This window comes from Phasianus colchicus, chromosome 5 (assembly GCF_987193195.1).
Source record: "Phasianus colchicus chromosome 5, bPhaCol1.hap1.1, whole genome shotgun sequence".
Taxonomy (NCBI): domain Eukaryota; kingdom Metazoa; phylum Chordata; class Aves; order Galliformes; family Phasianidae; genus Phasianus; species Phasianus colchicus.
The window spans coordinates 20,343,822-20,364,396 of NC_143440.1; the positions used below are offsets into that span (position 1 = coordinate 20,343,822).

The following is a 20,575-nucleotide window of genomic DNA, read 5'->3' on the forward strand; positions in this document are numbered from 1 at the left end:
TTCTGAAGACAGTCTTGGCAAAACTGGTCACTTGGAGAAATAACCTGAATTTGGATCTTGTGGGCTTTGGGATCTTTACTTGGCAAGGGTAGAAGTTTTGTTGGTTTTTGGAGTACAGGCCAGCATATACATTCAGGACTATCAGCAGTCACAGGGGACCTCCAAAGACACGTCTTGAACATTGTTGGCTGAAGTGTGATCAGCTTTATTTATGTTCTTCTTGGTCTCCTATCTATCATGCTCTTAAAGGTCTCCAGAGCTGAAGGTGTGAAGTCTAAGGAGAGTTCTATTGCAGTACTTCGTTATCTTTGCCTTGGAGAGTTGCCTCTGGCTCCAGAGCTACAGGCATAGCTTAGGAAAGTGATGAAATGTTGTGTGGCTTTGCCTTTTAGGGCGTGGTTCAGTTTCCACCTGATTTTGTAGTTGGTTGAAATCTGTAGTATTTTTTATATTTTTCAGGGGGAAAAAAAAGAAAGATAATTTTGAGAAACTCTCCTAAAGGAATAAAGGAATGTTAGAAAGCCACCAGAACATTCAGGGTAAGCAGAAATCAAAGTAAGAACAAGGCATGGAGGCACGTGGTTGTGTTACGGCTACTACTGCTGAAACACAAAGGTAGCAGCTCTAATCAATTAGATGCATGAAGTAAAGATGTGATCTCTCATCTTATTCATTTGGAATGCTTTCCTGCAGCTTTTGAAAACATCAAGTTTATATTGTTAGTCAGGGCAGGTATTGTTTTGATCCTCTTTCATTTCAAATCCAAAACATGATGCTTCTGTATGAAAACTGTTAAAAGCTTAATTATAAAGCTTACTTGATCCTGAACAAGCCTGAACAACCATTCTTGGTAGATAGTGTCTTCTGGACATCTGATTATTCATGCTGTTCTCAATCTCAATGTTCAAACTCTTGGTCCGTTGCATTTCTTTTGTTTTTATTTGTTTGACTGTTTTCCTGAGTTTAATCAGCAGAGACTCCCTGCTGAAGCCGAGTAGTGTTTGGGGCTGCGTTTTTCACTGTCAGTTAACACCTCATCTCTCCCAGACCATTTCTCCTGTTTTCAGATCATTTTGAATTTTAATCTTGTCCGGTAGGACGCTTGTAGCATTGTCTAAGACAAACTGCATAAGCCTGTTCTCTCTACTTTGTCACTTGCATGCTTGCTGAATAGTATCAGATCCAGAACAGCCCTCTGGGCTCTCTAAGAAGCTTTCTGTTGTGTAGTGAACCAATGGCAACTGCAGCCTTTGAACAGTCCCCTCTAACTCCCTGTTTTCAGTGTCATATTTTCTGATCAAGTGAGATTTTAGCAGAGAATGAAAAACACAAGTTTATCTTCTTCTTCCTGATGTTAATGCCTTTCAGATGCTCACTAATTATATCCCATTTGTATACTCGCTTTCAATGGCAGCTTTTTTTCTATTTTCTTTCTGCCTTGCTTTGCGTGCTTCTTTGTGTGTATTTTTTTCTTCATTTTTGTTTTTTTTCTTCACTTTTTCTTATGATTTTTTTTTCCCTCTGATTTCACTGTCCTCTGACAGGGAAAGCTAAACTGGACAGTGCAGTAACCACTTTCACAACCAACTGCTGTCATTTTTGCCATTGCTTTTTATATCTTATTTATCCTTTACGATATTGGAGATTTGGAGTTTGATTTGCAAACAATCAGGATGTTTGCTGAGACCTTGTACCTTGATCATAGTGAAGTTTCTGAGGCCACAGTTTGACAAGATTTCATTGCTGTATGCTGAGTTTATAATGCTTGTAGCTGAAAGGAAATGGTCATTGAACAACTTTAAGAATAACTTTGAGAATCAAACCCTCTTGTGATGCACCTTCACATGGGTGGATTTGCTGCTAGTTTTTTCTGTTGCATCCCAGAAGCATTCAGTGGAGGGTGGTGGATAGGTGTGCCTAGCTGACATGTAATGTACCTGTTGGGATGGGAACTGAGTGAAGTAGCAGCTCTTGTGCGTCTCTGCTTTCTTTTTTGGTTTTTACTCAAGGCCACATCACAGAATATCCCAAGTTAGAAGAAACCTGCAAAGGTCATCAAGTCCAACTCGTGGCTCCACACAGGACCACCCAAACCCAGTGTCTGAGAACATTTTCCGAATGGAATGTGAGCTCTGGCAGCTTGGGATCATGACCACTGCCCTGGGGAGCCTGTTCCATGCCCATCACCTTCTGATGGAGGAACCTTTCCCTAACACCAAGCATGACTCTCACCTGACACAGCTCAATGGCATTCCCTTGGGCCCTGTCGCTGTCACAGAGAGCAGAGCTCAGCGGTGCCCCTTGTGTTCCTGTGAAGAGCTGTAGATGACCATGATGCCTGCCTTCACCTCTTCTGCTCTGGGCTGAACAGATCAAGAGGCCTCAGCTGCTCCTCACACATCTTTCCCTCCAGCTCCTTTCCCATCTTCATAGCCCTCCTCTGAATTCTCTCTAATAGTTTTATGTTCTTCTTACACTGTGGCACCCAAACCTGTATCCAGTGCTGGAAGTCAAGCTGCAGCAGAAGAGCAGAGCAGGACGACAACTCTCCTCACCTGGAGGCAGTGCCAGGCAGGTTACAATTGGCCCTTCTGGCTGCCAGGGCACACTGCTGACTCAGGTTAAGCTTCCCACCAACCAGAACCCCAGATTCCTTTCCATGGGACTGTTCTCCAGCCATTTGTACATAAAGCTAGGGCTGCTCCATCCCAGATGCAGAATCCATCACTTGCTCTTCTTTGTGTAGATGATGACCAACCTTTCACTGCAGGGTGGCACCAAGGGCTGGGTAAGGCCTCAGCAGCTCCCGCCAAAGGTTTCTGAATTGTTAGGGCACTGTCCCCAAAGAATGAAGTTTTGTGGACTGCTTGTCTGTCAATATTTTTTCCCTCTCACAGTTCCAGAAAAAGATAGGATTCATTACCGTAAGACATGAAGCAGTGCACGGGCTTCACACTAGCACTTTTTCACAGAGCAGATCCCTTAAAATAGTCCTTGAAGGATTAGGCTGAATTTAAAAGCTGATTAAAAACTTACTTTTCAGTATGTCTAAATCAAACTTATGCTAGAAGTCTTCCTTGCCAAGTACAGCTGACTCTGCAGGCTCCATAAACCCTGCACCGCATGTCTTCAAGCCTTATCCTTCTCACATGCCAGCTGTCCATAGCACTAATACAGCATCTAGGAAGAAATTAATGGGCATATTCTCACTGGGCAGCATGCATCTTTCTTCACCCACCTCCAGAATAAATACTGTAAAATGCATTTCACCCATCTGTCCTGTACGTCATCCTACATTCAGCTTTTTCCAGGCGTTTTATTGAAATAACGTGCATTTTTTTGCAGGCCTGACAATTTAGAATCATCCAAGATAGCAGTATTGTTTTGGTAATGTGGTGTGACTTATTTATCACCTATCCCTTAGTGATAGGCAATAAAAACACATAGGTTTCATCTTCTGGTTTTCATTGGTTGAATTTTTGTTTTGAGATGTCTTTTTTTCCCTTCTAGGTGTTAAAAATGATTCCAGTGTTAGTTCAGCATTTTATGGAAGCTTAGATTCTAAACTCTTAGGGTCAGACTGCAGTAGAAATGGCAAGGTCACCCATGGCCTTTGATAAATGTATTTCTCTTCCTACTTTTGACTTGAAACTGCTTACGACCTTTGAGAATTAATCTTGGTAGTGCGTGCTGCGGTACTGGCAGGGAGCAGAGATCTGATGCAAGATGGCTCTTACCTACCTCAGACTTTTGTTATACTAATTAACCTTTACAGAAGATAGGACTGTGCATTTGTACATAAATTTTCCAGTGTTCTCAAAGATATTCAGTAGAAAATTCACTTGTTAAGTCTTTGTTTAGTTAAAGAAGTGAAGACGAGTCTGTTGTTGGAGACTAATTTTGAGTCCCCTTATGTCTTGTTGGTTGAATTTCACGATGACGTTAACTTTTCCATTAAAATGTTCTTTCTCTCATTCACGTTCCTTGTTTTTATGTTGTTTTTTTGTTTGTTTGTTTTTAATGCTTTTAAAGTAACACTTTCTGTAGAAGTACTTTAGAGCATAGATAGTTATGGATCTTCCCTCAGGAATCCAGCTATGAACAATTTAATGATTACTTCTCATCTTTCAAGACTATACAATACTACTTATTGATTGTGTACAGTAATCAAAATCTGGACTTTTCCAGCAGTTTGGGAGTAGTTTGTGACTTGAACAAGGCAAGACTGGAATATCTCCTGGGAGACTGAGGAAAAGGAGCAGGCTGTGGTACAAGATGAGTGGCTCTTACCTCTAATTTGGATGCATGCCAGGGCTAGAATCCAAGATGCTTTTGGTTGTCATGGCTCTTGAGGAGAGCACCAAGAGCACACTTGTCCTATGAGAAGAATATAGTTTCTCTTTTGAAACACATTCTTGCTTTGTTTGATAAGCTCGGGCTGCCATTAGCTTGCATTTTGGAAGAGCTGCTGCTATTTGAGATTTTCCTTTTACTGAGCAGGTGTAACTGGGTGGTTGGGAGGGGGGCATTAATAGTGGGAGACCCTAGAGATATCCGTACATCCGGTTCTTGCTGAGTGGCCTCTTTCTGTCATAAAATGTTGTTATGAGAAGTATACATTAACAAACTTCTTGCTGCTTTTGTTGATGGTGACAGCCCATTTTCAAAAGAGGAAAAAAGAAACAAACAGAAGTAACTAAACCCCTCCATCTAGAGGAGAGAACTTTATTAGAACAGTGTTCGTTCTTTTTGTGTTCTGTCCCTGCTTTTCAGTTTCAGCTCAGTTTTCTATTCTCACTGTGCATTAATAATCAAGTTACAGTAGCCTTTTGGACTATCTTGTGTCTGGGAAGTGCTGCTTAGATCAATGTCAGAATGATCCTGAGCTGTATTCTAGTAATACTTTAGATTCTTCCTTGGCTTCCTTCTAGGTGCCAAGCCTGGACCTTTTGTTTTCACGCTCAATGGCTGAGCTTGGCTTTGCAGGTTTTTACATTGCTCTCAAGTTAATTTTAGAACTTTAGTTGCCATGGGTACTGCTAAGTAGTTCTCACTTCTCTACTTATTTGCTCAGTTTGCTGCTTTGCTTTTTTTTTCCTTCTTTTTATTTTAATGTTTCAACTACAATGTGTGAAGTGCATGGAATAATTAGCCAACCCAGCAGAAGATAAAAAGGAGGGCATGTGAGAGGTGAAGCTCTTGATCTTCAGTCTGATGACTCAGCTGCTCTTTCAGCAACTGCAGACTTGAAAGCACTGCTCGTGTACTATGTGGTCAGGATGTGGGGTTTAAGGCTGGTGAGGCCCAGGTAATGTGCTCATTTAGATGTACTGAATGATATGTGCTGAGACTGCTACTAGTTCTGCTGACTAATACTGTCTGGAGGCTTATCTGTACTTTGCTGGCCAATTGTATGTGAGTCCATATGTATATATGTGTGTTCTCTGCTTTATGTGTGGCCTTTGATTCTATTAAACAGTAACAGTGATCGTCTTGCTCAGAGCTTCTGCAGTGCATGATACAGGGAAGTCTTTCATTAGGCACTGAAGATCATGAATGTCTTTTCAGTCATCTGAAAGAAAAGGCAAAGATGCATACTGTGCTATTTAGAGTGCTGATTTATATTGAAATACTTATGCTTTTGTGGAAAATATAGTTCTTGTCAGTACAGAGAGGCTTGGGAGTGTCCTTCTGCAGACCAAGAGCTGTGGGGTAGTCTGCAAAGTGACTTGATCAAGACAGTGCAAACAGCACTTCTGCACATAGCTTGTGTCTCCTCTGAAAGGAACAGCAGTGCAGAGGGGCAGTAACATCTAGATTTTGCATACACTTGTTATCACTGTCTCTCCAACATTACCCAAACATCATTGTCTAGATTGCATGTGGGCATAACAGGGCAAGGAGCGAGAAGGACTATGAGAAAGTGACCCACCCAGTAGGTGACGTCTAGAGCTGTGGTAAGAGCCACCATGTGCTCCGTTTTACCTCAAGTGATGTACTGGCTGCTCTGCTTCTAGTTCTTGGCTATTAGGAATGCTGAGGTGCATGTGGTGAAATAGCCTGAGTCCTTTCCAAGCCAGGATACCTGTGCACATCAGTGTTGCCTTGATGTGAAGCCCTCACTCCTGTAGGCATAAATGGAAGAAGCAAGGGATTTCATTCTGCTGCTTTCCTAGAAATGTGCCAAGCACCTGATAGGTAAAGATGTAATTGTACCATATTGTTTTGGCCAATTCCCATAACTAATGTCTGTTTAGTAATGTAGCACTTGTATTAATAAATCTCTCTTCTGTGTATGAAACAGGGAAAGCTGAAGCAGGGCAGAAATGCTCCTCAAATGCAGTGGGAAGCAAATCCTGGCTGCAAGTGTCTAATGCAAATATGAAGCTGCTTGGGTGTGGGAGAATTAATGATAACTGAGCATGAAACTCCATAAAGGAGCTGTGCTGTCTGGGATAGATATTGTTTCTAGGGCAGTAGGTATGCAGGGGAACAAAGATAACTGAATTAGAAAGGCCATCACTTGAATAAAGAACATTTTTAAAGTCCAGGGCACAGATCTACATAAGGCTTGTTGCATGGACATGTGACATCATCAAAGATGAGGTCTGTAAGGGGCTTGAAGACTTAGCCTGGATGCCTTAGGTGTTGCTGTGGCACAGAAGGTAAGTATAGCATGGAGGCTCTGCCTGTCTGTATTTGATTTTTGTCATCTTTAACCTTCCCGCTGCAGAGCTGCTCTTTAACCAGTTGGAATTTAAATGTGTTGTTACAGTAACGTCTTTGTTGGAGATGGACCGTGACTTGTGTTCATTTAGGCTACGGATGTCTGCTCAGATTATGTATTTCAAAAGCTTTTTCTCTGATGAACTGTGAAAAGCCAGGCTTGAGCAGAGGATTGCGAAAGATAAAATAATAGACCCTCTTCCCACTGTCTGGCAGACCTAATGCGGTTAATGCAGCTACTCTCAGATCTTTTCAAAAGCTTGGAGACAGCAAATTTGTTCACAGTCAATAAGATGGTCTTCTGAGCACAACCCCTTATGTTTCCTTTATCAGTCTTTTCCTAAATTATTCACAAAGCTTTTTACACTCCAAAAATCTCCAGTCTGTGGATTCAGCATTTCCCAGGTAATAAGGTTTAATAGGCATAAGTGGCATTGATAAACTGTTTATACGTGGTGTGATTAAAAAACATAGATCTTCTTAAGGGAAAAAAAACCATGAAGGAATAAATACGCCACGAATTTAAACTAAATTAGCCTTCCTGCTCAACTTTTTTTTTGCAAAATTGTATTTAGTAGGAAAGTAAGGAAAACTCTTTAAAGCTACCTGGATGATACTGGCTACTTCTGGGAGCAGATGGCTGTATTACCAAGAGATTCAGTTCAGTGCCTTCCGTGATGTGTAAACATTTGCTGGAAGTTACTGGAGCAGAACGAAAGAGTTGCAGCTTTTTCTTTCTAAAGTAGTATTGCATGTTTGGCTAAGGTTTTTCAGGTGGTGTTTTATCTCACCTTTTCTCTATTAAGAAGTGCACAAAATGTGTATGATTCATTTAAGCAGTGTCAGCTTCCCATCCTTCCCTTCTGCACCCCTGCATGCTCACACAGTTCTAGGAGAAACTGGAATGACATCTTTGGAAGCAGCTATTTGCACTTCTGTTTTCTCTTTATGCAAAGCCTTCTCTTCACGTTTAAAGACATTGACAACATAAAGTAATGAGGGGAAAGGGAGCATGTGTGGCTTTTCTTTTATTCAGCACGTTATAGAAGCACGGCAGAAGAACTTATTGCGTCCTCCCCTACTCTTGCAGTAGCTCGACGTGCATCTCTGATGTGTGACGTTTTTTTGAACGTGTGTTGAATTACCATTAAGTTATTCATTTCAACAGGATCAGATAATGGAAAAAAAAACATTCTCCAAATGTCTTTTACAGTCAAAACTGTCTTGTAGTTTGGCTACTTTTAGCTGTCATATAAAGCAGTTTTTGTTCTGGGATGTTATTTTGGAAGGAGACCAATAAGGGAAGTTCATTTCTTTTTTTTTGAATGGCAAGTGTTTTCTCTAGGGCTACAAGTCAAGCTCAGGTAATGTTACTTTAGTCTTTAGCAGTTTTGCAGTTAGTGACTTTGTTAGCAAAAGGAGAAGACGAGACAAAGATTCGTCTTTCCTGGTTTAAACTGCACCACAGGGGAAGTGGAGTACCACTGGACTTATTTGTGAGCATCTTTTGCTAAAGGACATTAAGATTTTGTATTTATGGCCAGAGGGTCCACCTATAAGGCAAGAATAAAAATGTTGGTGTGGGAGAAGGGTGTTTTGATAGTACACTCTATGTATGGAGGCTTTCCCTATTTAGGGAGGCGGATTATTTGCATGCAGAAAGAGAAAAACGTCTGTATTCAAAGTACTCAGCACTGCCCAGGGTACAAGAAAGAGCACTTGACAGATAAAACCTGATTTTTTTCTCTTCACAGGGTATTTCTGTACCCCTCCGCGCAGCATCATGCCAGAGTAGCACAAACTAGTACTTGCTGAACTGATGGGGATGCTAATTTAGATCCCCCAAACAATGTTGCTTATGGGCTAATACAAAGGCTGTGCCAATCAGCTGTTTTCAAAACAGCATCGTTTTGGTTATGTTGGTGGTTGAGAGAGATCTATACTGGCCCCAGTGGAGACATGTCTTAGGTTGCTCTTATTTTCAAGGGTATGGTGAAGTAAATGGAAACACAGGCAATAAAACTAAAAACCTGAAAAGGAATAGAGAATTACTGGCAAACAAGTGATGTAATTCCAGAACTCCTGAACAGTATGTTAAGTGCAAACTTGCTCCAAATCTTTGTAAGATAGGTAGGCTACTGTTGTGTGAGAAGGCTTTGAAGCTAGATAAAACAAATGGTTAGTTTTTTTTTTCTTTTTTTTTTTCCTGCCCTATATTATCCTAAAGCTGTTATCAGATTCTTTCTCCTCTTTAAAATGGCTGATTTTTGGCAAAATCTTTTTGTATCTATGGCGGTTTTTCATGCAGGACCTAAAAAGGACCTATCCGAAACAGACAGATAACCCTATGTGTTTTCAGAAGTTGTTGACATATAATTCACTGCTCTCATTTTTTCTTTGTTTTTTAATAAGATGGAGATTAATAAAGAGGAGAGACCATGTTGCTGAGAATAGTCCCTTGGTAACTAATTACATCTCATCAGGTCTGCAGAGGCATTCTGTTCTCACTCTTCTGCCCATGCGCTGTAACGGGTGAACCAAGATGAGTGGAAGTCTTGTGGTGTTTTACTGGAATGTCATCACATTTTCACTTCCCTTGCACCAAAGATTCATAGACAATTGTATTCACTCATGGATCACTCCTTGCATATAAACTTGATGTTTTTGTAGAAATGAACTACTTGTCACTCCACTCCCAGTGCTGGCCCTTGTCTGTGTTATGTGACAAGAATTCATTATTCAGCAGGTGAAGTTAGAGAAGCTGTAGTAATATGTGATGAGCTGTAATTAAGCTTCCTAATGCATATAAATTTGTTTCCTCCCTTTTGCTCTGACTTACATTCTTCATGCAGACTTTGTTCACTTTGCTAAGTGAGCCAGAGACAGGTAACAACAATTTCTGCTTTCTCTCCAGTGCTGCTGTGTCGGGAAATAAATCCATGAGGGATTCTCACTGATGTGTGACATAGACATGAAAACTGGGATTATTCTGTGGTGAAATGTGGCTCACAGGTGGCCTGCAAAGCAGCTCTCTGGTCTGCGGTTACAGTGGTATCGACAGGAGAGCATGTCTGTATAAGAGCAGTAGTTTTCTTTGTGGTATCAGGACTGATAATCATGTTTTCTTAGTTCCAGTACAGTCTTTCCTTCCCTTCTCTTCCTTCTACTAAACTATCTTTGATTAAAATTGAGATGTTGAAAGGATTAGCCAATTTCAGTTGTATTATCTTACCTAACTGATACAAAGTTATTTTTAGTGATGCTGTCAAATGTTGCTTTGTGTTTTGCCATGAAAGTAAAGTACTGAAAACAAACATTGCAAGAAATACCCAAAGGATCTTGATTCACAAATGGTGCTTGAGGAAAACTCTTCTATTTTGTCAGATTCATTATTTTTTCCCAGAGACACTTGTAAGTGGCTCACTTGCAATTCTGAGTGACCAAGACCTTGTCTTTGGCTGGTAGGTGGGAAGGGAAAAATCATATGTTAAGGTTTGCTGTCCTAGCCTTTTGGTGTAGGGAATGAAAAATTGGGATAGATGGTCCTCTTATAATTGTGTGGATTTTAGAGGGTCAAGGGGTCGGGATTTTTTATTTGCTTTTATTCAGCCTCATGTTTTTGCTTGAGATAGATTAATGTTTTGTCTCAGAACAGCATTTTTATTTTGGTGTCTGTAAGGAGTTACAGCCTCCACAGGAATGGAAATTCCCCAAAAAGAGAAGGCAATTGTTAGATGCTGTTGGACTTTGTCAGCAGGGTGCTGACATGGAGTCAGGGGAACATGGTTTCCTAGCCCTGGCACTGAAGTGTGGCAGTCACATCAGTGTATGTGTCATTTTGCTTCTTTAAGCCGCTTTCCTTCTTTGCATTTTGCCTCCTTCTTTGTTGTTTTTTTTTCCCTCATAAGATTTGCATGCAGTTCAAGGTCCATGTAGAAGTTATCCAGAGTTACAATTCCGTTACCTTTTTTGTTTCTCTGGACCCTGGGCCTGGGTAGGAATTCCTTCTCCTGTGTCGTGGCTCTGAACAAATCCTGCGTAACTTCTTTTAGAATACTCTTTAGTCTTTAGGTGACTTTGCTGATTGCTCAGTGCCTCCTGCACATAAAGCACTGGCTGTATGGTATGTGAAGTACGTCTTCTGATCTGCTCGTCTTCTCCCATCACCAGTCTTCCCGATAATGCTGCTGTTTGCAGCCATGCTTCTGCTTCTTCCCACCCAATTACCATTTTCAGCCATTCCACTGTCCGTTTCCAAGTCAGATCAAAGCTCAATTATATGATTTGTCATGCCCTCACTCCTACTCACATTTTACTTTTCCTCATTTTATTATAACCTAACCCATTTGTTTGTTTGCTTGTTTTTTTGTCCTTCCCTTCCTAGACCTCTTTGCTTTTAAGTTTGTACATCTTTTACTGGTATCACATCTACCAGGCTTACAATAGTGGTTTTATCTGCAGTTCCAACGCCCTTTCTACTTTTAGATTACTTCCAGCAGGAGGTTTGTTGATCACAAACGTCCAAATAATTACTTACTGAGCAGCTATTTGTATTTTCTTTTACTTGTTTTGGACTGCTGGATTTCTGGAGCAGAAGATGTAGTTGTTACCTTTTTTCATAAGCTCTAAGTAAACATCAGTTGTACCACACTTTATAAAAAGCCTGATCTTTGCTTTTAATGATACTTCTGACTGTAGTATGCTTTGCCAGATATGGCTATGGAACTGTGCTTGTGTCTCAGAAAGGGATGTTCTAGCCTGTGGAAAAAGTAGTTTGAGTGAAAAGTATGATTGAGTGAACCTCACGATAATGCACATGCTTTACCAGAGTGTATTTTCCTGCTCTTCAGCATTCTCTCTCCCTCTTAGTTTGTCTGAGACATGTACTACAGCTGAGAATGAACTGAGAGATGGTCAGCCAGTCTCTGTTTTGCATGCATGTAGTTTTAATATGCTAAGAAACTTGCTTTGTCACACAGCATGCTAGCAGAAAGCGTATGTTGTATTATAGAATTGTAAAATGAAATGAATCTCAGGCTTTCTTCTCCTTTTGTTTTGCAGAGGCAGGCAGCGGCCAAGATTACGTGACCTCAGAAAATCAGCTGCTCTATTACCCCAGTATTACCTACGCTATCATTGGTAGCTCTGTCATTTTTGTGCTCGTGGTGGCCTTTCTTGCCTTAGTCCTACATCACCAAAGAAAACGCAACAATCTCATGACCCTGCCAGTGCATCGCCTGCAGCACCCTGTGCTGCTGTCCCGGCTGGTGGTCCTTGATCACCCTCACCACTGCAGCGTTACCTACAACGTCAACAATGGAATCCAGTACATGTCCAACCAGACCTACCACAGGCCAGAGGATCTGGACTCGCCTCCGTCATATTCAGAGGCCGTGCTGGACCAAAGGTATGTACAGCAGCTATTTCTGTTCTTACCAAAGTTTCACACTGCTTGCAGCTGTGTGCATCTGTGCTTCTGCTTCCTGTTTATTCTTGTTATGCTTTTGATGGTGATACTGTTTTGCTATTCTGTCAAGTTCACTTGCTTTTATTACCATTAAAGGCACATAAGGCAAACTTAAGTCATGACCTTAGCACATGCAGTTGTGGAAGCAGGAAAACGCAGAGAAATGTATAACTTCTCTTATAATATCCTGTGCCGGTCTGGAGTCAACACCTGAAAACTTCATCTGGATTTTTTGCCAAAAGCTAGCTGGGTTGTAGGATATACTATTAAGAATATATATACACACCCTGGAGATGAGTGATAAATAAGTATATAAAGTGAAGAAATCTGCATTTCTTGCATCAAGAAATTGAATAGACCCTCTGCTTTATGCCACTTCTCTTTTTACAGAGAAGAAAAAACTCTGAAATGGAAAGCTCTGTTCTTTTTTTCTTAAGCAGCTGAAAGTGCTTTGAAGTTTTGCAGGTGTGTTGATTTTGTATTGGTGACACTGGTTTTATTTGTACATCATTAACCTTTGTTTTAACCTCTGCCTGTAAACTCTTTCCAAATAGAATTGCTAGACTGACATCCTTTGTACATAAAAAGGGCATAGTAGGAACTTTGATGATCCAAATTGTTCGCTGTCACCCTGTCACCATTCTTTAGCACAGTCTCTGGGATCTAGGAATGATAATATAATCATTCACATTCCTATTCTCTGCTGATTTGGCAGCAGCTTACTTGTCTTAATGTTGACATTCATAATAGTGGTATCTTTTCATTGGTAAGGACAACTGAATGAACAGCAGTCCAGATTGTAATCGCTTCTCACCTGGGCCAATGCAAACCATCTGCAATTTCAGAACTAATTGCTCCCAATACCTGATATCCATCTGGTAAACCTTTTCATTCCTTTACTTTTTTTTACTATTAGAATCCAAAAACAGTTGTACCGAATCTAGTACCTCATCCTTTCTCTGCCTACTTAGCAGTTGCTTTGTATGTGGTATGCAAAAAAAAATTCTTGTGAAGAATTCAGTTCATTATTTATTTGTAGACCCTAAGCTGTTAATCTTTGTCACTTCTTCAGAGCTTTGTGCTCACATCTTTATCTACAGATGCAAATCCGCTGTTTACCTTACTTCTTTTATAGTGCTTTCTCAGATTGTGTAAAAGTTACACAAGAAAAATTCTTATTTCTTTGTCTATGAGGGTAAGCTGAGGTTTGTTTGGCAACGCATGTCTATGAAAATCATTGTGGAATGCTAAGCAGGAAGTCATTAGTTCTGTTGCATCCTGACCAGAAACCTTGGTACCTGGTTGGTGCTTTGGAGGTTTTGGAATAACATGAATAACATGGGAAGGTCTGTTTAAGATCATCTGACAGGTTTCATTGTGGAAATGCCAAGAAATACTGCTCATTTTATTCTTTATTGGAAAAAAATCTTATGTATGGTTTTCCATGCCACTATTTTCAGTAACCTCTTACTACGTTATGTATCTTACAGCAGACCACCTTGGTTTGACCTTCCTCCACCCCCTTATTGTTCTGAATCTGAATCCCCTAATCAGCCAGATCTCCCTCCTTACCGGTCTCGGACAGGAAGCGTGGTGAGCACAGACACCCCCACGGCTGGAAGCCCTCTGGGCACAGACAGCGGTTGGGCGAGCGATGTTCGTGAGAGCATGGATGGCCACAGAACCCTTCTTGAGAGGACAGCAGATCCAAGCAATTCTCTGGTCAACCATGTTGATGAAAGAGAAGCGTAACTGCTCCAGTGTCTGGGACGGACAAGAAGAGATTCGCTTTTTCTAGTCCATGTGGGTTAATTTGCTGTTGCTATAAGGTTCAGGTAGACGTGTGCCTGAATAACAACTTGATTTGTATCCATGTTAAGTTAATTTTTTAATTCAGCATTTTGTGCTCATCAGAGACAGAGCTGTGACAGCTGAATGTGGAGTTGCATCAGTTCCTGACAGTATTCCTGCAAGCAGGTTCCAGTTCAGACTAGCAAGGGAAATGGTGCTATGCCAAAGAACTGATGTGCTGTATTTCTCAGAATATATACTGTATTTGAATGTATATATGTGCATGTGTAATATTGACAAACGTTGCACGCAAAAGCTATGCCAGATCTCTTGTTTCTAGACTGCTTCCTGTCCTCTGTGAACTGTTTCTTCCTGCTGCCTAGTGCCAGGTAGTGGTCATTGAAGCATGAGAGAGGCAGCCCTTTGGGAGGAAAGAAGCCCAGTGCTAAGCCCATTGGCAGCACTCAAATTGCAGAAGATGCTGTATATGGCCCTTCTCTTCCTTGCTTAGAACTTTCTCCTTGTGAATGTAATTTTCAGTTTTAGCTTGTGACAATGCATCAGCTCTCTAACTGTACAAACAAGTGTTTTTTGTTTTTATTCCTCCACCCCAATGCTAGTATTGAGGCCAAATTTGCATGGATTTTCTCAGGAAAACCACAGAGGTTGGCTCATCTGTCAGACTTCAGGCTGACCACAGAGTCAGTGAAGCTCAACACACCAGCGCAAGACTTCAAATGTGGCAAAACAACATCACTCTGTGTGTTTCTTCTTAAAAATAAAAAATAAAAATTAAAAAATAACAAGCAAACAAAACCAAAACTTTTCCAGCTACATCTTCAACACCAAAACCAGCCTGAAGCAAACACTCATCATGGAAGATTTCTGTGTGGATGACTTGTTCGTTAATTTCTAAAGCAACTGAAGATGGGTGAAAGGTTTAGGGCTTGTCAGCGTATGGACATGCATGGATACACATGTTTAATACTGTATGTATGTATATACATCATGTGTTGCATAGGTTTAGTTCTGTTTGTATCTGTAGAACTTCAAAATCTTGACGTTTTTCTTTTGATGTTCTCAATGCTTTTTCTTAATTGTTTGCCATTATTCATATGCATTTGGTTCAAATTCTAGTTTCTTAGGATAAACTTTTATCTATTTTGAGTTTTTCTCTCTTAACTCTCAGAACAGTCTCCCATGAAAGATGTTTCAGTATACAGTGCTGAATCACCCACAAGAAAGCAACTCAAAGGTAAAGGTTTTCAGAGTGGAAAGAGGGAAGGTAAACTCTGAATTTTAATGCTGCTGCAGTGCTGTGCTTGCACTTAATATACAGAAGAGAATGCAGCATATTTTTTCTTGTCCGGAGGGAAATTGGTCTTGAAGAATTATGTCTATTTGTCTATTAGACACATTTCCCACTCCTCATCTTCCAAGTAATGAACATTGTCATTAAACAGGCTTTGCTGTTTAATGGAAGAGAGGAAAACTACTGTTTTTCCAAACCCTCTGCTTTTTTTCCTCCCTGTTTGAGGTAACGTCTTTCCCCCAAAGGTTAGATGCACAGGACTCAAGAATTCTTGAGTGTGGGTGTAGGTAGTGAGGTGATTAAAGTTCAGACTCAGTTCCAACACATAAAACTGAATTGGTTTTGTGTTTGTTTTTGTTTGTTTTTATTTCCGTGTCTGAAGTCATCTGACATGATATGTGGGAGGCAGGCACCAGATGGATTTACAAGCAGCGGTCCTTCCAGGGCTGAGATGACACAGTGGGGACACTGTAAAACTGTACTGCTGATGGTCTTGGCTTTCTTTGGAAATAGATTAACAGCAGCCTTTACTTAAGGGCTTAGGCAGCCTATTCTGAAGTGCACTGAAGATGATGCTACTTGGTCCTTGTAAAGCAACATGCAAGCCACGGTCAGATTCCATTCTTGGTGGGAGCTCAAGCAGTGTAGTTACACTGTCATGCATGAAGCAGGATTTGGCTAATTCATCAGTCCTTGCAAATTGCTAGGCAGACTGTTGTCATTGTCACGTAAATAGTTGCTCTATATTTTATATGTAAGTCAAACTTGAGTATAGCTGATGTGACAGCATGTGTGGGCACGGGAATGAGTGCCAAACCCTGCTGTCCCTCTTGTTGCCTTTGTTTAGGGATCTGCATAGCCTTCTGTAGGCAAACAACGTAATACATTAACAGAATTAGCCTTATTTTTTATTGCAGTTTTTGAAACATTTTATTAGACTTCAGAACTTGCTACTGAAAAGTTTACAGTGGATTCATTAGACTTTCATTTCTCCTGTTTAAGTAGCCTAAAGCTATATTAGTGAAACTAATCATTGTGTCCTGTGTAGCTTAAGTGGCACATATCTCTCTTGCAGGCCTTCCATGAAAGACTGTATTTCACGTGTCTTTTGACACACAGTATATGCAAACCAAACGTGTTTGCCTTTGGAATCTAAAAAACATTATCTTGCATTGCTAAGAAGTAGGAAAAGAGTGGAAATAGCTTGCTGCTTCTGTCTGTGTCAGTCACTGTCATTTATGTACATATATATATATATATATATATTGAAGATACACTTTCAGGTTGTATATATTCGTGTCACTTTTGCATTAAGATAATCCATTTGGACTTTAAAAAAAAAAAAAAAAGAAAAAAAGGAAGAAGCATTCTAAGTGGTGTGAATTTTTCCCTTCCAGCTAAGGGTGTATTTATCTTTGTATAGGAATCTTTCAGTTTTTTAGAATTCAGTTATAAAAGGAGATTGTGCCTTTCTGACTGTATGTTGGTTTGGGGGGGCTGTTGTTACATATCATTGTCTAGAGATCCAAAAAGAGAAACAAGCCTTGTCTTCCTCTTTGTTGTTAATTTTGGGGACCACTTTGAGGAGTACAGGAGTTCAGTATTTTGTTCCAAAAAGGCATGCTAAAACTTTAAGAAAGGTTTTCATCTTACTCCAGTTTTCTGGTACCTATAACAGATTTGCTAGCTGGTTTCTTTGGAAATTGCTGTAGTATCATACTGAAATTGTTTATAACATGTCACTTCTGGTAGTGTTAGTACAGCACTGCTGCATTATTTAGTGGAATCTTTGGAGAAGTGTGGTAGCAACAACTGCACTGATTAAATTAAATATTTCATTGAAAATCCTGCAGTTCCTTCATCTTCGTCTTGTAAGGTTGAAGCTAAACGTTCATGAAGTGCCGTGTAGTGGGACTTCTGTAGCTGGTGAAGTTGAAATTAATCATTCTATTGTTTGTGATTGCTCCTAACCTTTTAATTTGAGGTGCGTCCTCCAGGAGCTTTCCTTTATACTTAATATTTAAACAAATTAATGTTCTTTCAAAGGCCTATTCTTACACAAGTAAAACAGATTTCTCCAGAGTCAAATTCTGATTCCTGATCTGTATTCAGGGGTGACCACAGTAATGAGTAGTTCCACTAAGAGCAGGGATTAATTAATAAATTTGATTTCAGTAAAACAGTTGGAAGAAATGATTGCTTGAGGTAAATAAAGGAATTGGGTTTAGGCTGTTGGAAATAAGATTTGGATTACCTTTAAAAACCGTGTATTTAAATTTCGGAAGTTTTGATTGTCTTTAACCTTTGTAGAAGTCAGAGTGCTGTGTATTTTAAAACGAAGCCATTAGTGAATCTGCTTGATAATAATATGAAGTTCCTTGTATGGCAAATTATAATTTACCTCGCTGGTACTGTGCTAATGGAAAACTGGCAGTAATGTTTTTAAAAGTGAGCCTCTGAACAATTTTCTCTGCTCGCGCCTGCAGTGGCATACATGGCAGTGCTGTGACTGCATTGCGATTTTTCAGTAACTCTGCACTGGTTCTTCCTCTCCCTTTAAATCAAATCAGTTTTATTTACACCACTTCACTTTGATACAGCTAATGGGACCCTCGTGATAGATTTAGAAGTTGGGTGGAGGAAAGAGATGATGACTCTCATTTTAATTAATGCTGCAGCTTGTTAATCTTGTGTGCTTTACTTTTTAGACATCTTAGAAAAGACAAATGGTTTTAGTAGATAAGAAAAACTATTAATGATAAAAAGGATAGAGGGACACTGATTCTGAATTTAATTTTTAATGAATATTTAAAATTGTCTAAATGAAGGAAGAATTTAATGCTGTATTTTTAAAAGTGGTGATCGAATGGCAAGTATTGTTTTTAACTGTTGCTCATTGGAAGCTATTTTGCATATATGCCTGGAACTAAAATTGTAATCAAGTGCTCTTCTTGCAGTTCATATGAGACCTGAAATATGTTGTATTAGCACAAGGTTGCATTGCATTTATGGACTAAAATATGTAACTGCAGAAAGAATTTCAGTACCATGCTGGATTCTGCTTGGAATGTATCTCAGTACAAAACTGTGGCCTTTATTTGTCCCTTTTTCACTGATTTGAGATTTTTTTTCCACTTGAAATTAAGATGTTGTATGAGAGCTTTAAGGGAAGCTGCGTTGAAACCCAACCTTGTCTTAAACTTTTGTAAACTGGGTATCCTCAAAAATGTACTCTGTATTCCTGAATAAAGTTGGTGTTTTAATACTGCTCACAAGTGAAGATGTCCCCTATCTCACGAAGCCTCTTCTGTGAGGCTTCATCCATCTTCTCCTGCATACAGCATTAAGTTTTGTTAATCGTCGTGAGTTTTAAACACTATTTTTAAAAAGAAAGTGATAATGGAAACCCATATGTGCATATATGTATAAGAATATACTTATACATATGTCTTATATTTATACTAATGAAAATTGCCTGATTTCTTTCTTGTCTTCCCGTTTGGCTGGTGCTGTCAGAGGCAGCTGAAGCAGCCCTGTTCCATTGTTCTCTGCTCTGTAGCAAAGCTCTTGAGACCTTGACAGAGGTCTGTGCTCAGCACCGAGTGCTGCACATGCATTTCCTAGCTGAGCTACAGGGCCTTCACCATTACCTTCTACCTCTCTCTTTCCACCTTCCTCATTTCCACCGCTTGCATCCCCAACACAGCATCCCCATACATCTCCATCTCCTCCATCCACGTGCCAGATGCATGAGCCAAGATGGCATTGAGGCGTTCTGGAGAGTTTGCATGTCTGGCTGCAGTCCCATGGCAGGGAGCTCCCCGGGCTCGTTGCGATGCCAGCCTTGCCATCATCGTGGGAACACTCAGCCCCACCAGCTCCAGATCCACCTGACATCTGGATCACAGCCGCTCTTCCTATGGAGGTACGTGGTGAGATGATCTTCTCAAAGGGCTGGTGTTGAGAAATGCCCTTTATGTTACGAAATTTTTTTCACATACTAGGAAAAATAGGTCCACATATTATGTCTAAATATTTCTGTCTATGAAACCACGTAGAAGCTGACATATTTCACTTCTGTGACTCATCTCCACTCACTACCTTGGCAAAGGCATGTCCATTCTATCTTTTATTATCCTGGTTAATTAAGTCACATACCCTCACCAAAATGCTCAGACAGTTATCTTTGTTTGGCGCTGGCAGACTGCCCCAGAATAAAGAGCTGTGGATTCAGAATTCACTGCGGCACCACAAGGGAGAGGGATCTGTTGATGCTGCCACAATGCAGCCTCTGCAGGGGGGAGCTTGGAGCTGATTCACTCAGTCATGTCCCAGCAAGAGCTACGCTCCAGAAATGTTGATTCAGAAGACAGCTGCTTATGAAAACAAATAGCATGCTCTCCAGCTAAGCTCCCTGATTAATCATTTTATTCTCTCGGCTTCCAATTTGTTTAAAGACCTTAATTTTTACACCTCAAAAATTAAATATGCTGTTTATTTCAGCAGTGATTTCATGACATCTTTTCTTGCTGTTTTGTAGCAGTCTCCTAATCTTTCAGCTTCAGTTATCTATTGGTGAGAGAGCTAAGAGGCTTTTCACCTTTCTGGAAGCGATAGTCCAAAATGAAGTGCTGTTATTACTTCGAGTAAAGGCATCTTTGTGTGGAAATTCGCAGCTCTTCAAGTTTACTTTTCATAGCAAAGTTGAGGGTATGCATTTTGCATAAAGCCCTTTGGAAAAGTGCTGTATTGATCTCTAGGGACTTAAATTTTCTGTTTATCCAAAGCATAATTCTGTTTATACAAAGCATAGTGTGAATAACTAAACTGAAATGTAGTGCTCTGCTTCCCAAAATCCCAACAGTACTCCTTACAGCCATGTTGAGGGAAGTGCTGCAGGGAGTAGGCAGTGCAGTTATGCAGTTATGTGGCCAATCCAGCCCTTAGTATTTCTGTGGAAATGTGCCCAAAGTTGTTCAGTATTACAGTTGCTTTGGTAATGGATGCTACGCAGAAAACTTATTTCACTGAGAATTGATTTGGGACCATCAATTCTTATACTTTTCCCAATAGCTGCTATACAGGTAAGTACTTTTTTTAGTAGTGTTCACCTAGGTTAATTCATACCAGTTGTCTGAAGTAAAAAAAAAAAAAAAAAAGTATATATATATATACTGCATTATACTGCATTCCTTGATACCACAGCCAGCAACTCCTTTGAATTTAGACCATGATCATTCCTCAGTACAAAAGTACAAGAGACTTCATCTGTGTAAGAA

The 20,575-nt window shown here is 40.2% G+C and overlaps 2 protein-coding genes across 11 annotated transcripts in view; both read left to right on the top strand.

Moving 5' to 3' along the window:
* The window catches only part of LDLRAD3 (low density lipoprotein receptor class A domain containing 3), a 196,748-nt gene extending 178,184 nt beyond the window's left edge, over positions 1 to 18,564 (top strand). For all 10 annotated transcript variants that reach the window (XM_090140801.1, XM_090140809.1, XM_090140802.1 and 7 more), the window contains 2 exons: positions 11,788 to 12,133; positions 13,684 to 18,564. In XM_090140801.1, the coding sequence (XP_089996927.1) occupies positions 11,788 to 12,133; positions 13,684 to 13,945 (608 nt within the window). In that variant the 3' untranslated portion in view covers positions 13,946 to 18,564. The remainder of the gene's footprint in view (positions 1 to 11,787; positions 12,134 to 13,683) is intronic.
* An 88-nt stretch (positions 18,565 to 18,652) lies between these two features.
* Positions 18,653 to 20,575, top strand: part of PRR5L (proline rich 5 like) — a 104,271-nt gene continuing 102,348 nt past the window's right edge. The window contains exon 1 of the mRNA XM_090140795.1: positions 18,653 to 19,221. The gene's annotated coding sequence lies outside the window, so the exon portion shown is untranslated. The remainder of the gene's footprint in view (positions 19,222 to 20,575) is intronic.